The sequence below is a fragment of the Neophocaena asiaeorientalis genome, unplaced genomic scaffold, assembly GCF_003031525.2.
Source record: "Neophocaena asiaeorientalis asiaeorientalis breed wild unplaced genomic scaffold, Neophocaena_asiaeorientalis_V1.1 scaffold148, whole genome shotgun sequence".
Taxonomy (NCBI): Eukaryota; Metazoa; Chordata; class Mammalia; order Artiodactyla; family Phocoenidae; genus Neophocaena; species Neophocaena asiaeorientalis.
The window spans coordinates 6,313,632-6,333,656 of record NW_020174050.1 but is presented as its reverse complement, the minus strand read 5'-3'; the positions used below and the strand labels follow the sequence as shown (position 1 = coordinate 6,333,656).

General features: G+C 39.3%; 1 protein-coding gene across 1 annotated transcript in view; it reads right to left on the bottom strand.

Moving 5' to 3' along the window:
- FRAS1 (Fraser extracellular matrix complex subunit 1) overlaps nt 1-20,025 on the bottom strand; it is a 441,423-nt gene that overhangs the window by 94,842 nt on the left and 326,556 nt on the right. Inside the window, exons 36-41 of the mRNA XM_024754112.1 lie at nt 14,670-14,801; nt 13,445-13,570; nt 10,710-10,957; nt 5,096-5,244; nt 4,747-4,909; nt 2,349-2,484 (exon numbers count right to left, since the gene is read on the bottom strand). Coding sequence (XP_024609880.1) covers nt 2,349-2,484; nt 4,747-4,909; nt 5,096-5,244; nt 10,710-10,957; nt 13,445-13,570; nt 14,670-14,801 — 954 coding nt within the window. The remainder of the gene's footprint in view (nt 1-2,348; nt 2,485-4,746; nt 4,910-5,095; nt 5,245-10,709; nt 10,958-13,444; nt 13,571-14,669; nt 14,802-20,025) is intronic.

Sequence of the window (20,025 nt, the reverse complement as noted above, 5' to 3'; positions counted from 1 at the left end):
GCATGTGGGATCTTCCCGGACCGGGGCACGAACCTGCGTCCCCTGCATCGGCAGGCGGACTTCCAACCACTGCGCCGCCAGGGAAGTCCTTCTGTTTTTTCACATAAATCTCTCTCATTAATGTTCTTCCTTGCCTTCTTAAACAGAATATACTATGTGCAAATTAAATAGTTCTTGATGTGTGCAGGCGATCGTCATGAACACCTATTACTGCATTGCACTGGAACACGGTGATGCCCGACAGGTAATCAGGGTGGGCCCTGCCCTGGTTGTGCTGGTACTAAAGGAGTGTAGATTATCCATGCTGTTAGATTTCATACCACACAATACGATTATTCTGTTTCTTCCATCTTGCCGGTATGAACTTAAAGCTACTTCTTCTAATGTTTTTAAAAAGATGTTCTTCTGATCGGCTGAATTCTGAATCTAGGTAGCTAGTTTCACATGTATGAAACAGACTTGGTTCTGAACTCCCATGGAGCAAAGGGTGAGTCCTTATACAATGTGCCTTGGAACAATTATTTGCCCCCCGAACGTCTTTTCCTTACTTCCACGTTCATACTAATGTAGAGCAATGGTTTTCCAAGTGTGGACCAGCAGTAATGGCATCACCTGTGAGCTGGTGAGAAATGCAAACGCATGGGTCTCAACAGCCTCCTTAAACAGGAACTCTTGGGTTGCTGCCCAGGAAACTGTTTGCACAGGCCCGCCAGGTGAGTCTTACGCACATTAAAGTCTGCAAACCACTTTAAGAGAGGCTGAGGCTTGCCAGAAATTTCACTTCTACATGTACTCCAGGTTAGCATAAAACGATGTTAAAAAAAGCTTAATAAGAGGGATTTCCTGGTGGCACAGTGGTTGAGGGTCCGCCTGCCGATGCAGGGGACGCAGGTTCGTGCCCCGGTCCGGGAAGATCCCACATGCCGCGGAGCGGCTGGGCCCGTGAGCCATGGCCGCTGAGCCTGCGCGTCCGGAGCCTGTGCTCCGCAACGGGAGAGGCCACAGCAGTGAGAGGCCCGCGTAACGCAAAAAAAACAAAAAACAAACAAACAAAAAGCTTAATAAGAAATCACCTGGACAGAAGAGAAGGCTGGGGGCAACCATCCTTTCATGATTCCCCACCTTTGCTTGTGCTCTTCCCTCTGTGAGAAATGCCATTTTCCCTCTGCCCACAGCAACTCCCACTGACACTTCAAGTTCCAACTCAAATGTTGCTTCCTCCGACTTTCTTGCCTTTACAGGCAAAAGTAACTGTTTTGTCCTATGTCCTTTCTCAGTGCTTTCCTCCTTTCCCTGTCCTGGCATTTCATGATTGTAATTTACCAGTCTTCATATCTGTCTCCCACTCGAGGCAGGGGCTGCATCTTATTCATCTTTACATCCACTGTATAAACATTTGTTGAGATAAATCTAACTCAGCAAGAAACAAATCCAAGAGCACACACTGAAAGGCAAGATGGAGAAAAGACTCAAGATTTTCTATAGGAAAACATGTCCCCTGCTAAATGAGTTTCCGGTAACCAGGCTCAAATCCCAGGCACCACGTTGGTCACAGACGCCTCCACTGGCCTCTCTGTGGGAGCTGCTAGCTGCACACCAGTTAGAGCCAAGCGCTGGCACTCAGGAATCTCACTGCAGAGGCAGCAGCACGGTCACCTGCCGGGAGCTGTCTCAACTGCCAGTCATTGTGGTCTCGGTGGACCTGTGGACGGTATCCACCCTCTCCCCTCCCCTTCTCTGTGATAATCACCAAGGGCAGTGGGTCCAGGGTAGATGAGCGGGGGGAGGGATGTTGAGGAGAGGGTCACAGAGAGACAAGCATGCATTTCAATTCATGTCATATCCTTAGAAAAAGCAGCGACGTAAGCTACGGTTCAGCTAAACTGCAGCTGCCTCACAGTAAAAGGACAGAAAATTTTATTTCCTTGACACTCAATTCTGAGTGCAGTCCCCAAGCCCCTGCGTCCCCATTGCTGGCACTCCAAATCCCCTCACGCTGCTCTAGTTTTTCCCATAGCACTGACTGACCTCCTGACGTCTTACACGGTTTTTTCATTTATTAGGTTTCTTATCTGTCTCCTCCCACCAGGATCTAAGGCACCATGAAAGGAGGGGTTTCTGTCTGTTTTGTTTACTGATATATCCCCAGTGCTTAAAACAGTGCTTGGCATACAGGAAACACTCAATTTTTGTTGAGTCAATGAAACCTTCCCTCCTTCCATTTCTTTGAAATGGTTCCATTCCCTCTTTAGTTCTCCATATCCAGGTTAACTGCAGACAGTTACCCACCTCCATGCTCCCTTCTCTCCAGGTCTGGAACAACTCTAGAGCCAATCTACTGCTGTTACCTGTCCCCGTGTTCTCGATGCAGCCGTACTTGGGCAGGGCGCTTAGTTTAATGATGGCGTCACCCTGGAGGCTGTCCTGATCATCAGCAGCAAAGAAGTGGTGAAATGAGAGCGGGGCTCTCCCTCCCTCGTCAACCTAAGAAAGAAAAGAGTGGAGAGAGTCCTTGGGTGGTTGCACGTAAGTGCAGTAAAAGGAACTGAATTGAAAAGAGTTGCCTGGGGTGACCTTCCAGTGCCAATTCCACTTCTTCGAGGAGGCATATCCTCTACGCACGAGATGAGGAATATTCGAGCTGCTGGGACCGGACAATCCTTCAGCGCCTCTTGAAGCTACGCTCAGACATGGTGACTTCCGTGTTTCCCTTCAAAGTTGTGCTTCCCTCCATGATGGAGCTGGTTGTAAAGCAGCTCTGGCCCATTCTAATCACCTACCTTGGAACAGCTGCACGACAGGATGGCTGCCTTCCTTCCGTATCAACGTTCAAAAGCCCGCAGCTACAGAATGATTCATCCAGTCCTCCCTTGGATACTATGAGGGTAGCTCTGTCCTATAGTAGGAGTTCCCAGCAGGAAGTCCCATTTATCCCATGAGAGTGTATGTTTATAGGTGTGCAGGAAGAAAGGGCTCACCATACCTGAAAGCTAGTGCTTATCTTACTGTCAAGGAGGAAAATAAATCGGTTATGAGTAAAAGCAGTTGCTCCAGCTACCTTTTTCCTTTAGGGCCCTGTTTTGTATGCTTACTTTGCAACCTGACCCTAGTGTTTTTTGCTAGCCTGCTGGATATGAAGCTGTTTACTTCTGAATAACTATTGGCTAAATATAGGAAGATCTACAAGTTACAAAGTGGAAGGTCACCCTGACTCTGGGAATGGGGAAGGTCCAAACGATTGCCCCGAAATGTGGACATGAAAAAAAAAAAAGGGTGGAATATCAGAACCATTTAGAAACAACTCAGTTTTATGAGTTTTTAGCTGTTCAACAAAACCAGGAATCCTGAGTTTTTGGATTTATGGTATGTACGTAGAGCAGAACAAGGAAAGTGAATTACCTTTTATGGAATCCCTACCATGAGCCAGTACTCTATTGGGGTTTTTTAGTGCTACTTTATTAATCATCAGAGTAATCCTTTATGTAACAGGAATAGTAACACTTTAAAAATGAGGAAATTGGGACTTCCCTGGTGGTACAGTGGTTAAGAATCTGCCTGCCAACGCAGGGGATGCGAGTTCGATCCCTGGTCTGGGAAGATCCCACGTGCTGCGGAGCAACTAAGCCCACGCACCACAACTACTGAAGCCCGTGCGCCTAGAGCCCGAGCTCCGCAACAAGAGAAGCCACCGCAATGAGAAGCCCACGCACCGCAACAAAGAGTAGCCCCACTCGCCGCAACTAGAGAAAGCCCGCATGCAGCAATGAAGACCCAATGCAACCAAAAATAAATATAAATAAAATAAATTTATAAAAAAACGAGGAAACTGAGGCTAAGAAAGATTATATAAGTGGTCCAAGGTCAGTCAGCTAGTAACAGAACTGGCACTTGAATTCAGGTCTAGGTAACTTCATGATCGAGGTACATTATATTTCACCTCCCAACGCCAAGGAGCTGTCAATATTGTTTACAGCGATAAGTATCAACTCCATTTAAGATGGGACCTGGGAAGCTTCCCTGGCGGCACAGTGGTTAAGAATCCGACTGCCGGGCTTCCCTGGTGGTGCAGTTGTTGAGAGTCCGCCTGCTGATGCAGGGGACGCGGGTTCGTGCCCCGGTCCGGGAAGATCCCACATGCCGCGGAGCGGCTGGGCCCGTGAGCCATGGCCACTGAGCCTACCACAACTACTGAGCCCACTCACCTAGACCTCATACTCTGCAACAAGAGAAGCCGCTGCAATGAGAAGCTTGCACACCGCAACGAAGAGTAGCCCCTACTCGCCACAACTAGAGAAAGCCCACACGCAGCAAGGAAGATCCAATGCAGCCAAAAATAAATAAATTTAAAAAAAAAAAAAAAGGGACCTGGGGATACTGTCCATATCCCTACGTTTTAGTTGCTGCAAACATTAGACTATAAACTCCTCAAAGATACATTCCTACTCCTACTGCTATATACATCTAGCATAGTATACAAAATACTGTACACACCTAGATTTATGTCTGGCACAGAAATACTTGTTGACTAATTAAATAATGTGGATATAATGATTTGATCTTCTGCATGTAATTATTTTCATACTTTTTGAAAAACTGATGCTTGAAAGCCATACGTATCTTGATACTATTGCCTAGATATTTGAGGGGAAGGACTTGACAGCCAATTTAGGTAGAAATCCTTCGTTCACACTGCCACAGACTCCTGTTCTCTACAGCACCCACAGTTCATTGATCTGAACTGCTTACGGTGATAAGGTCAGCGAAAGCAATGACTTGGGGTGGATCCTTGACGGGAGTGATCACGATGGTAAACCTCTGATTGTCCAGGCGGTTGTGGTCCAAATCAGAGACAGAGAAGTGGAAGCTGTCAGTAACCAGATGACCACCGGTCTCAAATGCAGCTGAGTACCTACAAAGGCCAGCAGAAGAGCAGAATGAACGTACTACACCAACAGGTCAAGTAAGATGACTAAATCGTTGTTTAACAATGGGGCCAGAAGTAACATAATCTTTCAGGGGAGCTACTGGTTAGTTGCTTACATATTTTAATACAATTAAAAGAAATTCTGTCACGTAACACCAGGTGGTTATATACCTAATTTTCTTGTTGTTGATGTCTTCCATTGTGAAATTGGAAACCTCTGAGAGTTCTTCCACCTCAGGTCCTGAGGTTCTTAAGAGAGCACCATACACGGGCAGAGAACTTAACTGAATCCAGATCTCTGGGTCGGGGGAAGAATCATCCTAATTAGGCAGATATGAGGCAAGACATGAATGCACGTTTGCAGGAATCAATATTTCCAGTAAAGATCTCGGGTGCTCCCTTCTCTACTAAATGGAAAAATCTCTTTCCCTTTGTGATAAAGCAACACCATTTAAACTGCGTGAAAATCCCAGTATTTATTCCTCCTAAAATGTCTTTTAGATAATGTCTTCCTTGAAGAGTAGCTCAAGATAACAGTGGGACATGCACTTTAGGTATAGGGCGTAAAACAAAGAGATGCCCTATGGTTACTATAAGAGCCACACAAGGTTTTGTTTTTATTACAAGCATCTAGTGAAATGCAAAACACAGTCAGAAATATGTCATCCTTCTAGAAACACAGTTGTAGGATTCTTCTAGAGTTTCTAAGAATCGTTTGCTTTTTAGAAACAGGTAAAATTCCACTATAACATATGATAACAATTTTAAAATTCTGTGAAACAGAGAATGGAAGGTATTTAGCTTAGCCAAGGACTCACTTTAAGTAATATTTAACATGATAAAAATTTTAGTTTAACAAAAGAATTTAGGAAATTATGGATTTCATTCTACCTGGACCGAACCTATGGGTGTTCAACCCCCAAGATGCCCAATATTAACAAAGACCATTTATTTCCCTTTCCTCTGCAATGTTTATTGAGAAATAAAATTGGCTTTCTGTGTTGCTACATGGACAATAATTGAATGTCTTAATGAACAATTTCTTCTTTCTTCAAGGATAGTTTTGGAAATATCTAGGAGGGAGGCAACAACTTCTTGGAAAGATTCCCTGAGTCATTCATCTTTTAGAGCAGCTGGCTGTGAACATGAGGGTACTTGACACTTTACCACAGCAACAATGAAAACAAATATTGCATAGCCAAATGTATTTTCACGTGCAAGTTTGCATAGCTATGTTGTACAGTTAGTTGAGGTACGAGATCAGGAATATGACCACGGCTGCCTGGTGATCTGGGGCAGCAGGTTTTAGTCAGCTCTCATTTCTATCCCCAGAGACCTTTGTAAGTTGACAGTTCAGAGCCTCAGTGCAAGATCATAGAATTTTCCATATTTCTTCACATCACTTGATAACAGCATGGAAGGAATCTCAAATTCATCGAAGCTGCAAAACTTCAGAAAATTTCCCCTAAATTTATACTTTAAAAGTTTCTCTATTTTTCTACATGAGTTATCAAATACAATAGGCAGGCTTCCAAAAAACTACTTCCTAATATTACTGTGAGTATCCTCTGAGAGGGAATTTTTAGAAGACAGCCAAGATTTCTAAGGTATTATCTTCTGAGATCATGATAAACTACAAGGACAGAGCTCCTGGCTCTTGATTAGAATGAACAGCTTCTAAATTCCACACTGGTAAATTTGGCAAATAAATGCAAATTTCATGTCAGGCACAACACAACTTATAATTTTTCAAATCTCGAATGACTGTTGGGTTTGAAACAGTGTGAAATCAGTTGGATTTTTTTTTTTTTCTGAAAATGCTGTCATAATTTAAAGAAAATTACTATTTGGGGATGTCCAAGATACCGTGGGTGAAAAATTCATAAGAATATAGACTTTGTTCTTATGTAATTTTTCTACTCAAAGCCCGTCTCACCCATTTTGTATTCATTCCCTTTTTAATTTTCTTTTTATTATTTATACATCTATTGACCCAACATTCAACAAAGGACTAGAACTTTGATGATTAACATTTATGTAGGAGCTCCTCTTTTATCCTGTCCCTGGGCCTACCATCACCCTGGATCTTGTTTCTTATTTCTTTGAATTTCTTGATATAGTGTGATATAGTATTATAAAGCAGCTTCAGTTTTTTTTTAACTTAAGAAAAGGGAGTTAGACACTCCTCTTGTGGAATTTATTTTTCTTTTTACTCAGTAGCAGACTGCTAAGGTCCATTAATGTTGTTCTGTGCAGCTACAGTTCATGTGTTTTGAGTGTTCTCTAATATTCCATAGAGTAAGTACACCACAAGATATCCTGTCGATGCTGATGGACATTTGGTTTGTTTCAATATTTTTGCTATTACAAATAGACTACTGTTACAAATAGTATTGCTATAAACATTCTTGTATATATTCTTGTGCCTATCTTGTGTACCTATGAAAGTGCCTCTTGAATAGGAATCTAGGAGAGGAACAATTAGGGTATATGAACATTCATCCTCACAAGACAAGGCCAAATTCTTTCCCAGAGTGGTTGTTCCAATTTACAGTTCCATTAGCAAAGAACCTCCTGTAGATCTATTTCCTCTCCAACATTTGGTATTTTCATACTTTAAAATTTTTGCCAATTGAATTGGTATTAAATAGTATATAGTCTCAATTTGCTTTCCCTGATGTCTAAAAAGGTGAATGTCTCTCCTTATGTTTATTGGCCCTATGGGTTCCTCTTCTGAAATTCCTGCTGATGTCTTCTGTTCATTTTTCAAATGGATTATCTTTTTCTTCTTGATTTGCAGACACGTTCTTTATATTTTCTTTGTTATTTTTGGTTATATGTGTTGTAAATATCTTTTTCCAATTTGTAACTTGTGTGTTTTTTTGTGTTTATGGTGTGTTTGGGAGAACATAAATTTAATTTTAATATAGTCAAATTTATCAATTTTTTCTTTATAGTTAGCACTTGTTGTTTCTAGTTTAAGAAATTCTTCCTTTTCCCAATATCATGAAAATATTCGCCTATACCCTATAAAGAATTGTACACTTTTACTTATGACACTTAAGTACTTGATTTGCTACAGTTAATATCTGTGTAGGGTATGAGGCAGCAGCAGTCTTTTTTTTTTTACATATGAAGAGTAATTTTGTGCAGATTCATGTTTTAAATAGTTTCTTCTGTTTCCACTGATCTGGCTTGCTATAGCTGTTTTATATTACAGTCCCAAGTGTGGGTCTGTTTCTGGACTCTCTAGTATATACCAGTGTATACTGCTTTAAATAGTGCAGCTTTATAATGAATCCTGATACCTGCCAGGGCAAGCCCCTGCCCTCCTGTCGTTCTTTTTCAGAATTTTGGCCCTTTGTTGTTCCTTATATATTGTAGAATCAGCGTATCAAGATCATAAAAAGTCCACCGGGCTTTTGATTGGAACTCAATTGGATGGAAAGATCACTTGTGGGAGAATTGCTATCTCTTGGATACGAAATCTTCCTATTCATGAATATGGTGTATCTTGTCATTTATTTAGTGCTTTTAAAACGTCTGCCAATGAAGTATTACAATTTTCCCTGTAGAAGTATTGTCTTTTTTTTGGTTAGATTTAGTCCAAAGAATATAATTTTTGTGATGCTATTATAAGTGGTATCATCTTTTTAGTTACGTTTACTGGCTATTTTTGCTTATGAATAGAAATGCTATCGTTCTGTTGACCTTCTATCTGGCCCCCTGGTAAATTATTTTATTTCTAAAACTTTGTCAAGAGACTCCTTTAAATTTTCTTTATAGTCAGTCATAGCATCAATTTTGTTACATTTATACCTAATATGCGTTAAGTAATATTATTATAGATGGTATCTTATTTTCAATTAGTGTATTTTTGGCTGGTGCATAGAAATCTATTAGCTATTTAAGATTAATCTTATATCATCCTCTCCATATTACAAATGAGAAAACTGAGCCCTAGGGAGTTTAGTGACTTGTCAAGGGTTATTATGCTAGTAAAACTGATGAGCTTAGATTAGAACCCATTCATTCTAACGATAAAACCCATACCACCCCTTCCTTACTTGTTTTCTTGCAGTACATGACAAATTGTGTATAGGAACCACCATTAAGAAGCAAATACACAGAATCCCACTTTTGCCTTTTGCCTCTCCCGACATCACTTAACCCTCTTGCAGTTCATGATACTCTAATTAAGAACAGGCTTACCTGTTCCTATCTTTTCATATTCTGCTCCATTTATGACCAGGGTTTCAGATGGCTTTTCCAACTTCTCTGGATGTTCACAGCAAACTCACTAACTATGCACGTCTAGAAAAATCTTCCCCATGACATTAAGTACAAAACTCTTCTCCAACCCTCAGAGAAAGTTAGTGTATAACTTAGCTAAGTCTTTAAAATATGCTATGCTTTCAGTGAGCTAGGATAATTCTTTTGGAGTCTTTCTGCTCTAGTGGGTAAATTCACATTCAATCAATTTCTGAAAATACATGTTCATTTGCCAATGGGCTTGCATTTTCAACTGCAGCTTATAATATGCAGCTGATGGGAAGGAACTGCTCCTGGAATCCTATTTTGGTCTGTCAAACATTTTTCAAGCCTTGGTGATCTACTGATTAAATCTGTATACATACAGATTTTTATGAATTCGTGTTTCATAAGATTCAAAAGACCATAACCTATGGTAAGAATCACCCGTCAATTAAAAAACAAAATCAAAGGTGTTCTGAAACTATACTAGACCCATGAGAAGAATCAGGGTGGAACGCAGTTTCCCATAATTTAAAAAAAGACAATTTTAGGGGAAAATCTGTGCAAAAGCAATTGAAGCAATTGTTCCCAGGCCAATGCTTTATCTTAATGCTACTATTCAGGACTAGATTTTACAGCCAGACTATTCAGCTCAGAAAAGGATTACTTAAAACTATATAGTGTTTTTTTTTTTTAAAAGGCCAGATTATTGGTGGAAATTTTAAGATTAGCAAAGGAAAAATTCAGTACTAAGAATGATTACCATTCAGACAATTATTCTTATTTTCAGCATATTTGTCAAAACTACTCATTATCATTTTTACATGGAGAGTTCACATCTGTTTACAACATACTTAAATGAAAAATAAAATTAATTATCCTCATTATCCTTAGCTCCAGAGGTAAAGTCAAGGACAGAGGATGAGTTTAATTTAGCCAGGATCACTTATCAAATTAAGGTCAGATTGGTGGAAAAAACAACAACAGAGTTCCTGAATCTACCCGTAGTCCCCGAACCACACTGATTCTCTTGGGGCACTGGATGGAGGATGAGTCAGTAATCCTGCCACAGGAGCATGCCAGCATTCTGTCCAGAGCTGGACCTGAGACAGACGCTGGTGAAAAGCAGGTTTTCTCTCAGAAAAGTGGGCCCTGAAATACCATTACTTATTAGTCACTGGCCAGGTAAGTTCTTCTAAAATGCTCTTCTCCTAAAAATTCCCATTTGAAATATTATCAATGGAGCTTAAAATATGGGGACTTGGGCTTTTTAACACTGGCACTATTTCCAGGTGACAATCACCCATCCCTACAAATAGGGATTTCATCAACGTTCTGCTCATTCACTTGTCTGCTTGGGAGACAGTGGGAGCAGCTGCAATAAAGAGTGTAACTATTCCTAAGAGTAAAATGATAGGCAAGGGGAGAAGAAGGTTCTTTTATGGCCATATGCCTGATGGCCCAAATATTCAGCCATGGCATCCCTTTCTAGTCTGCCTAGTGGACAAAAAAGACAAACAGAAGAACTTACAACGTAAGCAAGATGTGACCTAGTGATTATAGCTGTGCTTTTACTGGCAACGGTGATGCTCAGAGAGGCGCCAGCAGCCAGCTGAGGCCCCCGGGCCTCGGACAGTGACACCTCCACCTTCACTTCCACTGTTGCTGCTGAGATGCCATCTGTAACTGAGATCTCCATGCTGTCCTCCCGGGCAGAGGATCCATCGTGTAGATACTGCAGAACATTTTCCTCTACATCCTCATATGTGAAAGTGTCACCTTTCAAGAATAAAACAAATTGCAAAAAAAACCAATTACTTCTGGGAATAATGCTTTTCATTTCCATAACACCTTTGTTCTCAGGATTTCAAAGTCCATATAGGATCATAAACTCTGGGAGTTGTAAGCTAATTAGTCCAACCACCCACCCAATATAAGATTCCCTTTATACTACCCTTGCAAAAGGGTTATTTAGCCTGTCCTTCAACACGGCTCAAGGTGGGAGCCTCACTGTTTTACAAGGGAGTTACTTCCACTGACGATAGCTGTAAAATTCTTTTAAGTTTTTAATCACGTTGTGCCAAAATCTGCCTCTGAGCTTCACTCATCGTTCTTCGTTCTAGGGAATAAAGAACATGCTTCTGTTCGTTATGACAGCCCTTCTAGAATCTAATCTTGATACTGAAGACTTACTGAAAAAGTTAAGAAGGTAAATTATGCTAGACAAACCTGTAAGAGATCTTTGTTCTAATTAAGAACATAAGGTTCTTCTAAATTCAAAAACACTTAGAAATTGAAAAATATATTTAAAGTTAGAAACCTAAACTGTGTAAGTCTAGAGTACTAACTTGTGATAGATCTGATAGGCGTGGTGTGAAAAAAAATGTCAAGGTCATAAATGTTTAAGAAAAACAGGTTTACACAAAATTTAAAATAAAAAAATTTTTAAACAGCAGGATTCATTAGAATTCTAGAATCTCCAATATTCAACCTTAAAGTTTATCAAAATTGTTTGGTCATAGAACCCTTTTTATGAGAAATTCTACTTAGTGCCATGGGTCCCAATGATTCCACAAGCACAACTGAGGAACTGGTCTTCTTGGAGGTTTTATTCAATTCTATTTCTTCATATATTATTGACTGCCATAGTTGATGTTATATAATGAAACAAAATAATTTATTTATTCTTTGTATTCATCTTCTAAGCCTTCTCTTTCAACATTGTGTTAATGTGATTTACTAGTGGTAATGTGCCTTAAAAAAGTAATAAAACTAATAATTTACAAACATCTTTAGAACTCGTATATTAATTACACAAATATAGGTTAAATATAATGGTAAAGAAACTGGGCTAGGACTGTTATGCTCCTAACGTAGTTCCCTTAGGATGCCAGAAATTTATTCCCACCAACAGTGCAAGAGGGTTCTCTTTTCTCCACACCCTCTCCAGCATTTATTGCTTGTAGTCTTTTTGATTATGGCCATTCTGACTGGTGTGAGGTAATACCTCATTGTGGTTTTGACTTGCAGTTCTCTAATGATTAATGATGTTGAGCATTCTTTCATGTGTTTGTTGGCAGTCTGTATATCTTCTTTGGAGAAACGTCTATTTAGGTCTTCTGCCCATTTTTGGATTGGGTTGTTTGTTTTTTTGATATTGAGCTGCTTGTAAATTTTGGAGATTAATCCTTTGTCAGTTGCTTCATTTGCCAATATTTTCTCCCATTCTGAGGGTTGTCCTTTCATCTTGTTTATGGTTTCCTTTGCTGTGCAAAAGCTTTTAAGTCAGAAATCTATCTTAACGATACTTCTTTTGTTCAGTAAGTTTTTTAAAAACCTGCCTTTGTGACTCCTAAGTGCCTGTTTGTTGCTCTTACAAATTCAATGTACCTTCGAGGTCAAAGATTTGACACCCTCTCTCTGAAGAGATATTCAGAAGAACGCATTACTAGATGCCTATTAGGAATTATATAATGGTTTTCAGAAAGTACCGATTGTCAGAATAAGTATACAGCATCCCAAGGTGACAACTTTGAGAGGGATAATATTCACTTCAATATATGAGAGCCGACTATTAAAAATTAGATTTAGTTGTGTTCTTTGCACTATTCTGTACTTCCTAAACAATCAGCACGTATTATTCTTTATAATCAGGGGAAGCGCAGGAAGTATTGTTTTGGAAAGCTGGGCACATTACCACCCTTTTTTAGTGGGTGCAGAAACATGTGGTTTACACTCTCAGAGTCACAGTGCTTAAAATATTGCACAGATTCACATACCAAAATAAGGAAGACACATTGATCTCCATGAACAGACCGTGGGAAAGTGGCAGCTGACAATTCACGTAAGGTCGTTCTAAATGCATTTACTCCAGGTTTCAGAAATCAACCAATTTTACCTACAACTTGAGGAAATAGCTTCATAGTTTTGGGGTGTGGGTAGTGGTACAGAGAAAGAAGTCCCAGATACTTCAGCCAATGGACTAAAGGTTTTTCCTTTCTACGTATCCCTTTATAGTTTACCCCACAATGTTGCTTTACTTCTTGTCTGAGACATAAAACCGACCGCAATGCGAGAACAATATTCTGTGATAACATATACGAGGAGAGACTCTAAAAAAGAACGAACGTATGTATATGTATAACTGAATCACTTTGCTGTACACCTGAAACTAACACAACATTGCAAATCAGCTATACTACAATAAAATTAAAATATTAAAAAAAAAAGAAATCCAAGCAGGCCAGCAACAGAGTGAGCAGCTACCTGAGGCCATGGGCCCTGGGAACCCAGCCGTGTACTTAAGGAGCACGCCATGCTGGGGAGGTTTCCGGAGCTCAAAGAGGAGTTCTTCAGGCACTGTCTCCGTGTCTCTTACTACCAACTCAAGTCCTACAGTCAGGAGAATAGAGCATGGTGAGAAGATGTGTACATTAACAACTGTATACTCTGGGTACAGTAAAGCCCCAGGCCAGGCTGGAAGCCATGTCGTGGGTAATCTGATGGTTAGAAGAAAGTGCTGTCTAATTTGAATCAACCACAAAAAAGAGTGAAAACTTGATAATACCGTCAGTTCCCAAATTACAAGTAGGTGCTTCCAAAAGTTAACTTACGAGTAGGTAGTTCTGAATTCAGAATACCTTTTTTCTTCCATACAAATGAGGGAATGGTAGCCCATGAAAAGGTCAGTCCTGACCAACCGGGTAGGTTTTCTTCTAGAAAATACTCTAAGAAATTGTGTTTGCTTTTCATCATTTCTCCCCTTCTCCTTTTTCTGAAACTACAGAAGAGCCAAGTTATTTTAACAATGGCTGCTCTGGCCATCACTGACATGAGAAGCAGTGGGGCAAAAGGGACAGTCATCCTTGTATCTGTGGCTTGTTTATAGGTTGGATGATAAGTAATTTTAGGCCAATACCCACATGTAGGAACTGGATAAGGATGGGTAGAGCACAGCTTACAAAAATCACAATACCCACTATTCGCTCTTAAGATGTTCTCGGTAAAAGAATAAACTTCTAAAAAGTAAGTATACTAATAGGTAAACAAAATCACATATAAAACACTTGGGCCAACTCTAACTCATCACAGCTTCTGAAGGTTATGGTGACTTGTCACTCCTACTGTTACGCTTTACTTTCTAAAGAGAAAACAAGAGCAGTCATTGAAACCAATTCCCTCTCTTCTCTTCTCTGCTGTGTTACTTTATATTTTAGCGACGGCAACAAATCAAACTCCTAGAGACTGGAAAATAAATGCTGTGTTGGATTCCATCACTGAGCATTGGCTTCTGAAGGGTTTATTTCCTTCTCTCCATGCTGCTTCCATATGCATGGAAATGGGCAGAGGGATGGCTATGGATGAGATGCCTGCAACTTCTGGAAGAGAAGGTCACTACTTTTTGGTAACCATGAAGAGATTTATACAGGGACTGTTACTAAAATATGGTTCCACTTCCAAGCCATGTTTCTTTCAGGTTCCCAGCTCTTACCTATAGAAGTGCTGCCTCCTGGGCTGACTTTAAGCAGTGGAGCTGTAACCTGGAACACTGGTGGGTGCCGATCAATTCGAAGTAAGTGAACGGTGAGGGCCATCTCTGGACTTGTGTGGCCTCCATCCGAAACTAGAAAGAGTACACGCACACACACACACACACACACACACACACATCAGTTTGTAGTCTGGTCACCTGTAGGCTAGTTCTATAAATATGTAGCCAGAAGCTTTTTTAGATTACCTTAACACTTTGAAGAGATGCTTATAAATAGAAAATGTAAGCAAGCAAGACACTGTGAGCTATTCTACAAAGCTCTTTCTACTGAATAACAAAAAAGCTAAAACCATAACAACCAAGTCATTCTAAGAAGCAACTTTCACAGCAAGGTGATATTGACAAATATTAGTGGGAGGGAAAGTAAAACAAAATATGCACTCTTAGGTGATGCTGGGAGAAGCTTTTATTGATGGAATATTTTAGATTCAATTCATTCTTCCAATGTTCCAGAGAAATAGTTTTTTCGGGATATCTCTGTTAGAAATGATGTCTGTCTCATTATAAAATGCTTATTTAAAAGGATAGAAAATGTCTACACAGATAATTCTAATGTCATTTGTTTGGAAGTAAGCAGACCCATTTTTACCTGGTCATTATGCACGATGCAATAAATGGAAGAGCACCTTTGCAAATAAAACATTGACCTTAAGATTTTATTCCCCTGGATTACCTGACATCCAAGTGAGCACTGATCACTGGAGAGAAATGAAAGCGGATTTGCCAGACCCTTGATTCTTATTTCCACTTTCCTGTATCTTAACACGCCTTCCCTTCTCTAAAAGCCAGCTTTGGAGGAACACCTGCACCACCCACTCATTGATGTATTTATCTGCAGTGCCTATTGAGAAAACTGTACTGTTGATATTTTAAACGTGTGGTATGCTTATACATGGGTTGGTTACAAGAAACAGGTTTCCTTCACTACTTTCTCGTGGACTTAGTTAACAAGTCAGTAGGAATCTGACCTCTACTTCAGCCAAGTGAGCCATCACTTAGTGACTCCTGGTAATGATTCCAACAGGTTTTCGATTTGTCTTTTCCTTGAGAACACATCTAAAAGATATGGTTGAATTTTATAAGGTACATTCCATGTCCTAGAGAAGTCCAGAAATAGCCCTACTGAAGGAGAGAAGATAGTATCCCTGTGAGAATGAAGGTTTTATGGCTCTGGTCATTCGGTCAAATGTCAAAGTTATTGTATCTGCTTCTTTGTGCTCAATCTTTTGTGCTCTCTGGATAGTCAGAGGTAGGGACCAATGATTCTTAACTTTGGGGAGTTTGAAGACAAAAGTACAAACTTTTCCATAAATTTCAGTGGATTCAGGGTTCTCTGAAGTCCCTGGAATCTAAGTTAAGAAGTCCCTTTATTAAATAAAAATAAATGATTGCAAAATACATTTCTATCTTTTTAATGTTTTACATTGATTTTATTTAAGTGGGGGGTGCACCTCAGGGAGTCTTCACCATCCTTACCTTACAGAAGAGGAAAGGAAAGGCCCTAAAACTTAAACAGCTTTGGTCATATCGCACAGCTGTCGGTGTGACCAAGGTATATCCTTGTCTCTATAAGTAAAGTGAGGAAAGCTGTTTTCTGGTACATGTAACATAACAACAAAATATACCATGAGGGTGAAGTTCTTTGCAAGCAAACATAGGAACTTATAATCAAAATTTAGTAATTACATGTCTAGCCCTCTCTTTAAGCAATGTTTTTTATTTCTCTGAGAAACAGTCACACTGCCTCTTTGGTCAGATGCCTCCTGCAGGCACCATTCACCCTGTGTGTTTTCCTCGCTCTGGATGGTTCTGTAGAGCATCTGTGCTTGTCTTGGGCAGTCAGGTCAGGAATATCAGTTTGCTGTCTCAGCTTAGCTGATTAACCAAATGAGCGGCTCTCCCTCATTCCATGGGTTAATGTCAGGGCTTGGGTTTCTTGCTGCCTTAGTTCATTGTGTGTCCAAGTTAAATTTTTCTCTCACAAAACTCTGCTAAAAGAGATGGCTTCTTTCCTACCAGATTCCAAAAGTTTTTCTCTTTTTAAAAAAGAGGAACCTCTTACACCTTTCACAACAGTCAACTCAAAATGGATCATGGAACTAAATGTAAGCTGCAAAACTACAAACTCTTAGATGATAACATAGTAAAAAACCTAGATGACCTGGGGTATGGTGATACCTTTTTAGATATGACACCAAAGACACGATTCATGAAAAAAATAACTGATGAGCTGGATTTCATTAAATTTAAAAACTTCTGCTCTGTGAAAGAAAATGTCAAGAGAATGAGAGGACAAGCCACAGTCTGGGAAAAAATATTTGCAAAAGACACATCCGATAAAGGACTCTTATCCAAAATGTACAAGGAACTTATAAAACTCAACAATAAGAAACAACCCAATTAGAAAACAGACTGAAAACCTCAACAAATACCTTACCAAAGAAGAAACAAATGGGAAATAAGCATATGAAAATATGTCCATCATCATATGTTAGCAAATAATTGCAAATTAAAATAACAGTAAGATCCTACTGTGCACCAATTATACTGGGCAAAATTTGGAACACTGACAACACCAAATGCTTGTAAGGATGTAGAGCAAAAGGAGCTCTCATATATTGCTAGTGGGAATGCAAAATGGTTCAGCCACTTTGGAAGACAGTTTGGCTGGTTCTTATAAAACTAGACATACTCTCACTATACATACAATTCAGCAATTGCACTCCTTGGCATTTACCCAGAGGAGTTGAAAACTTAGGTCTACACAAAAAACCTGCACACAGATGTTTATAGTAGCTTTATTCATAATTGCCAAAACTTGGAAGCAGCCCAAGATGTCCTTTAGTAGGTGAATGGATAAACTATGGTACAGCTGGACCATGGAATATTATTCAACACTAAAAATAAATGAGCTACCAAGCTATGAAAAGAAGGAGGAATCTTAAATGCATATTACTAAGTGAAAGAAGCCAATCTGAAAAGGATACATATTGTATGAGTACAACTATATGATATTCTGAAAAGAGTAAAACTATGGAAGACAATAAAAATAGTGGTTGCCAAAGGTGGGGGGAGGTGAATAGGCAGAGCACAGAATATTTTTAGGGCAGTGAAAATATTCTGTATGATATTATAATGATGGAAATGCCATATGGCAAAAATGCCATATCTTGGTCTAAACCCATAGTATGCACAACACAAAGAGTGAGCTCTAGAGCAAACTGGACTTTGGGTGATTATGATGTGTAAATGTAGGTTTATCCTTGGTAAAAAGTGTACCATTCTAGTGAGTGATGTTGATAACTGAAGAGGCTATGCTATGCATGTGTTGGGGCAGGGGTATGGGGAAAATGTCTGTACCTTCCTCTCACTTTTTAAAAAGTGTTTATTTATTTATTTTGGCTGACAGGGTCATAGTTGTGGCATGCGGGACCTTTAGTTGCGGCATGCAGGAATCTTTTAGTTGCAGCATGTGGACTTCTTAGCTGTGGCATACATACGGGATCTAGTTCCCAGACCAGTGATCGAACCCATGCCCCCTGCATTGGGAACATGGAGTCCCACCCACTGGACCACCAGGGAAGTCCCCTTCCTCTCAATTTTGTTGTAAACCTAAAACTGCTCTAAAAAATTAAGTCTAAAATAATTTTTTTTTTTTAAAATCACTCAACAGTAAAAAAAAGAACCTCAGGCAGAAACAAGATAAATTAATTTAAGGTCGGCCCAAGGTCCATTTCCTTTACTCTGTATAATAGGTTCATGGATCATTTAACTTAAAGTCCTGGAGAAGGTTAATAGTTAACCCCTTCACCTATTCAAGCTTTCAGGTAAGTATTGAGGCTTGGAAACCAAACTGGCACACTACCATGATACTTGTTTTGCATGACCATAACACATACAGACAGACTAAATTAAATATCTCATACTCAGAGTCAGAAACTTGTGTTAAAATCCTGGTTCTACTGCTTACCAGGTATGGAAACATGAGCAGATTACTACTCTAATGACCCTTAGTTTCCTCAGCTTTCAAATGCTAAAATAAAACCTGTCCTCACAATATTGTTATTAGGATTAAATAAGACAACTTATACTGTAAATTGTTTTGTAAAATGTAAACTGCTATAATCTGATGTATCTTATTACCAATGTATGAACTATCTATAAGTCTGTCACTAGAAATGAGCTGATACTAGGTTCTTTTCAACAATGACAGAACACTAGAAAAAGAAATAAAAGGCAGCCAAATCAGAAAGAAAGAAAACCGTCACTGTTTACAGATAACATGATATTATATAGAGAAAACCCTAAGGAGTCCACCAAAAACCAAAAGAACAAATGAATTCAGTACAGTTGCAGAATGTGAAATCAATACATAAAAATCTGCTGCATTTCTATACACTAATAACAAACCAGTAGAAAGAGAAATTAAGAAAATAATCCCATTTACAATTGCATCAAAAAGAATAAAATACCTAGGGATAAGTTTAACCAAGGAGGTGAAAGACCTGTACAACGAAAACTATATGACATTGATGAAAGAAACTGAAGACACAAATAAATGGAAAGATATTCCACACTCATGGATTAGAAGAATTAATATCATCAAAACGACCATAATACCCAAAGCAATCTCCAAATTCAATGCAATCTCTATCAAAATTCCAATGGCATTTTCCACAAAAATTAGACAAACAATTCTAAAATTTGTATGGAACTACAAAAAACTCCCAAATAGCCAAGCAGTCTTGAGAAAGAAGAACAAAGCTGGAGGCATCATGAGCCCTGATTTCAAACTGTACTCCAAAGTTACAGTAATCAAAACAGTATGGTATTGACATAAAAACAGATATATAGATCAAAGGAACAGAATAGAGAGCCAACAGATATCAGGTCAATTAATTTATGAAAAAGAACAAAGACTATAAAATGGGGAAAGGACAGTCTCTTCAAGACACGGTGTTAAGAAAACTGGACAGCCATATGCAATAGAAGGAAACTGAACCACTAGCTTACACCATACACAAAAATTAATCACGTATCAAAAAAAAAAAAAAAAAAAAAGACTTGAACATAAGACCTGAAACTATAAAACTCCTAGACGAAAACATAGGTGGTAAGCTCCTTGACACCAGCCTCGGCTTTTTGAATTTGACAACAAAAGCAAAAATAAACAAGTGGGACTACATCTCACTTGCACAGCAAAGGAAGAAGCTTCTGCATAGCAAAGGAAACCATCAATAAAATGAAAAGGCAACCTACAGAATGGGAGAAAATACTTGTAAATCATGTATCTGAT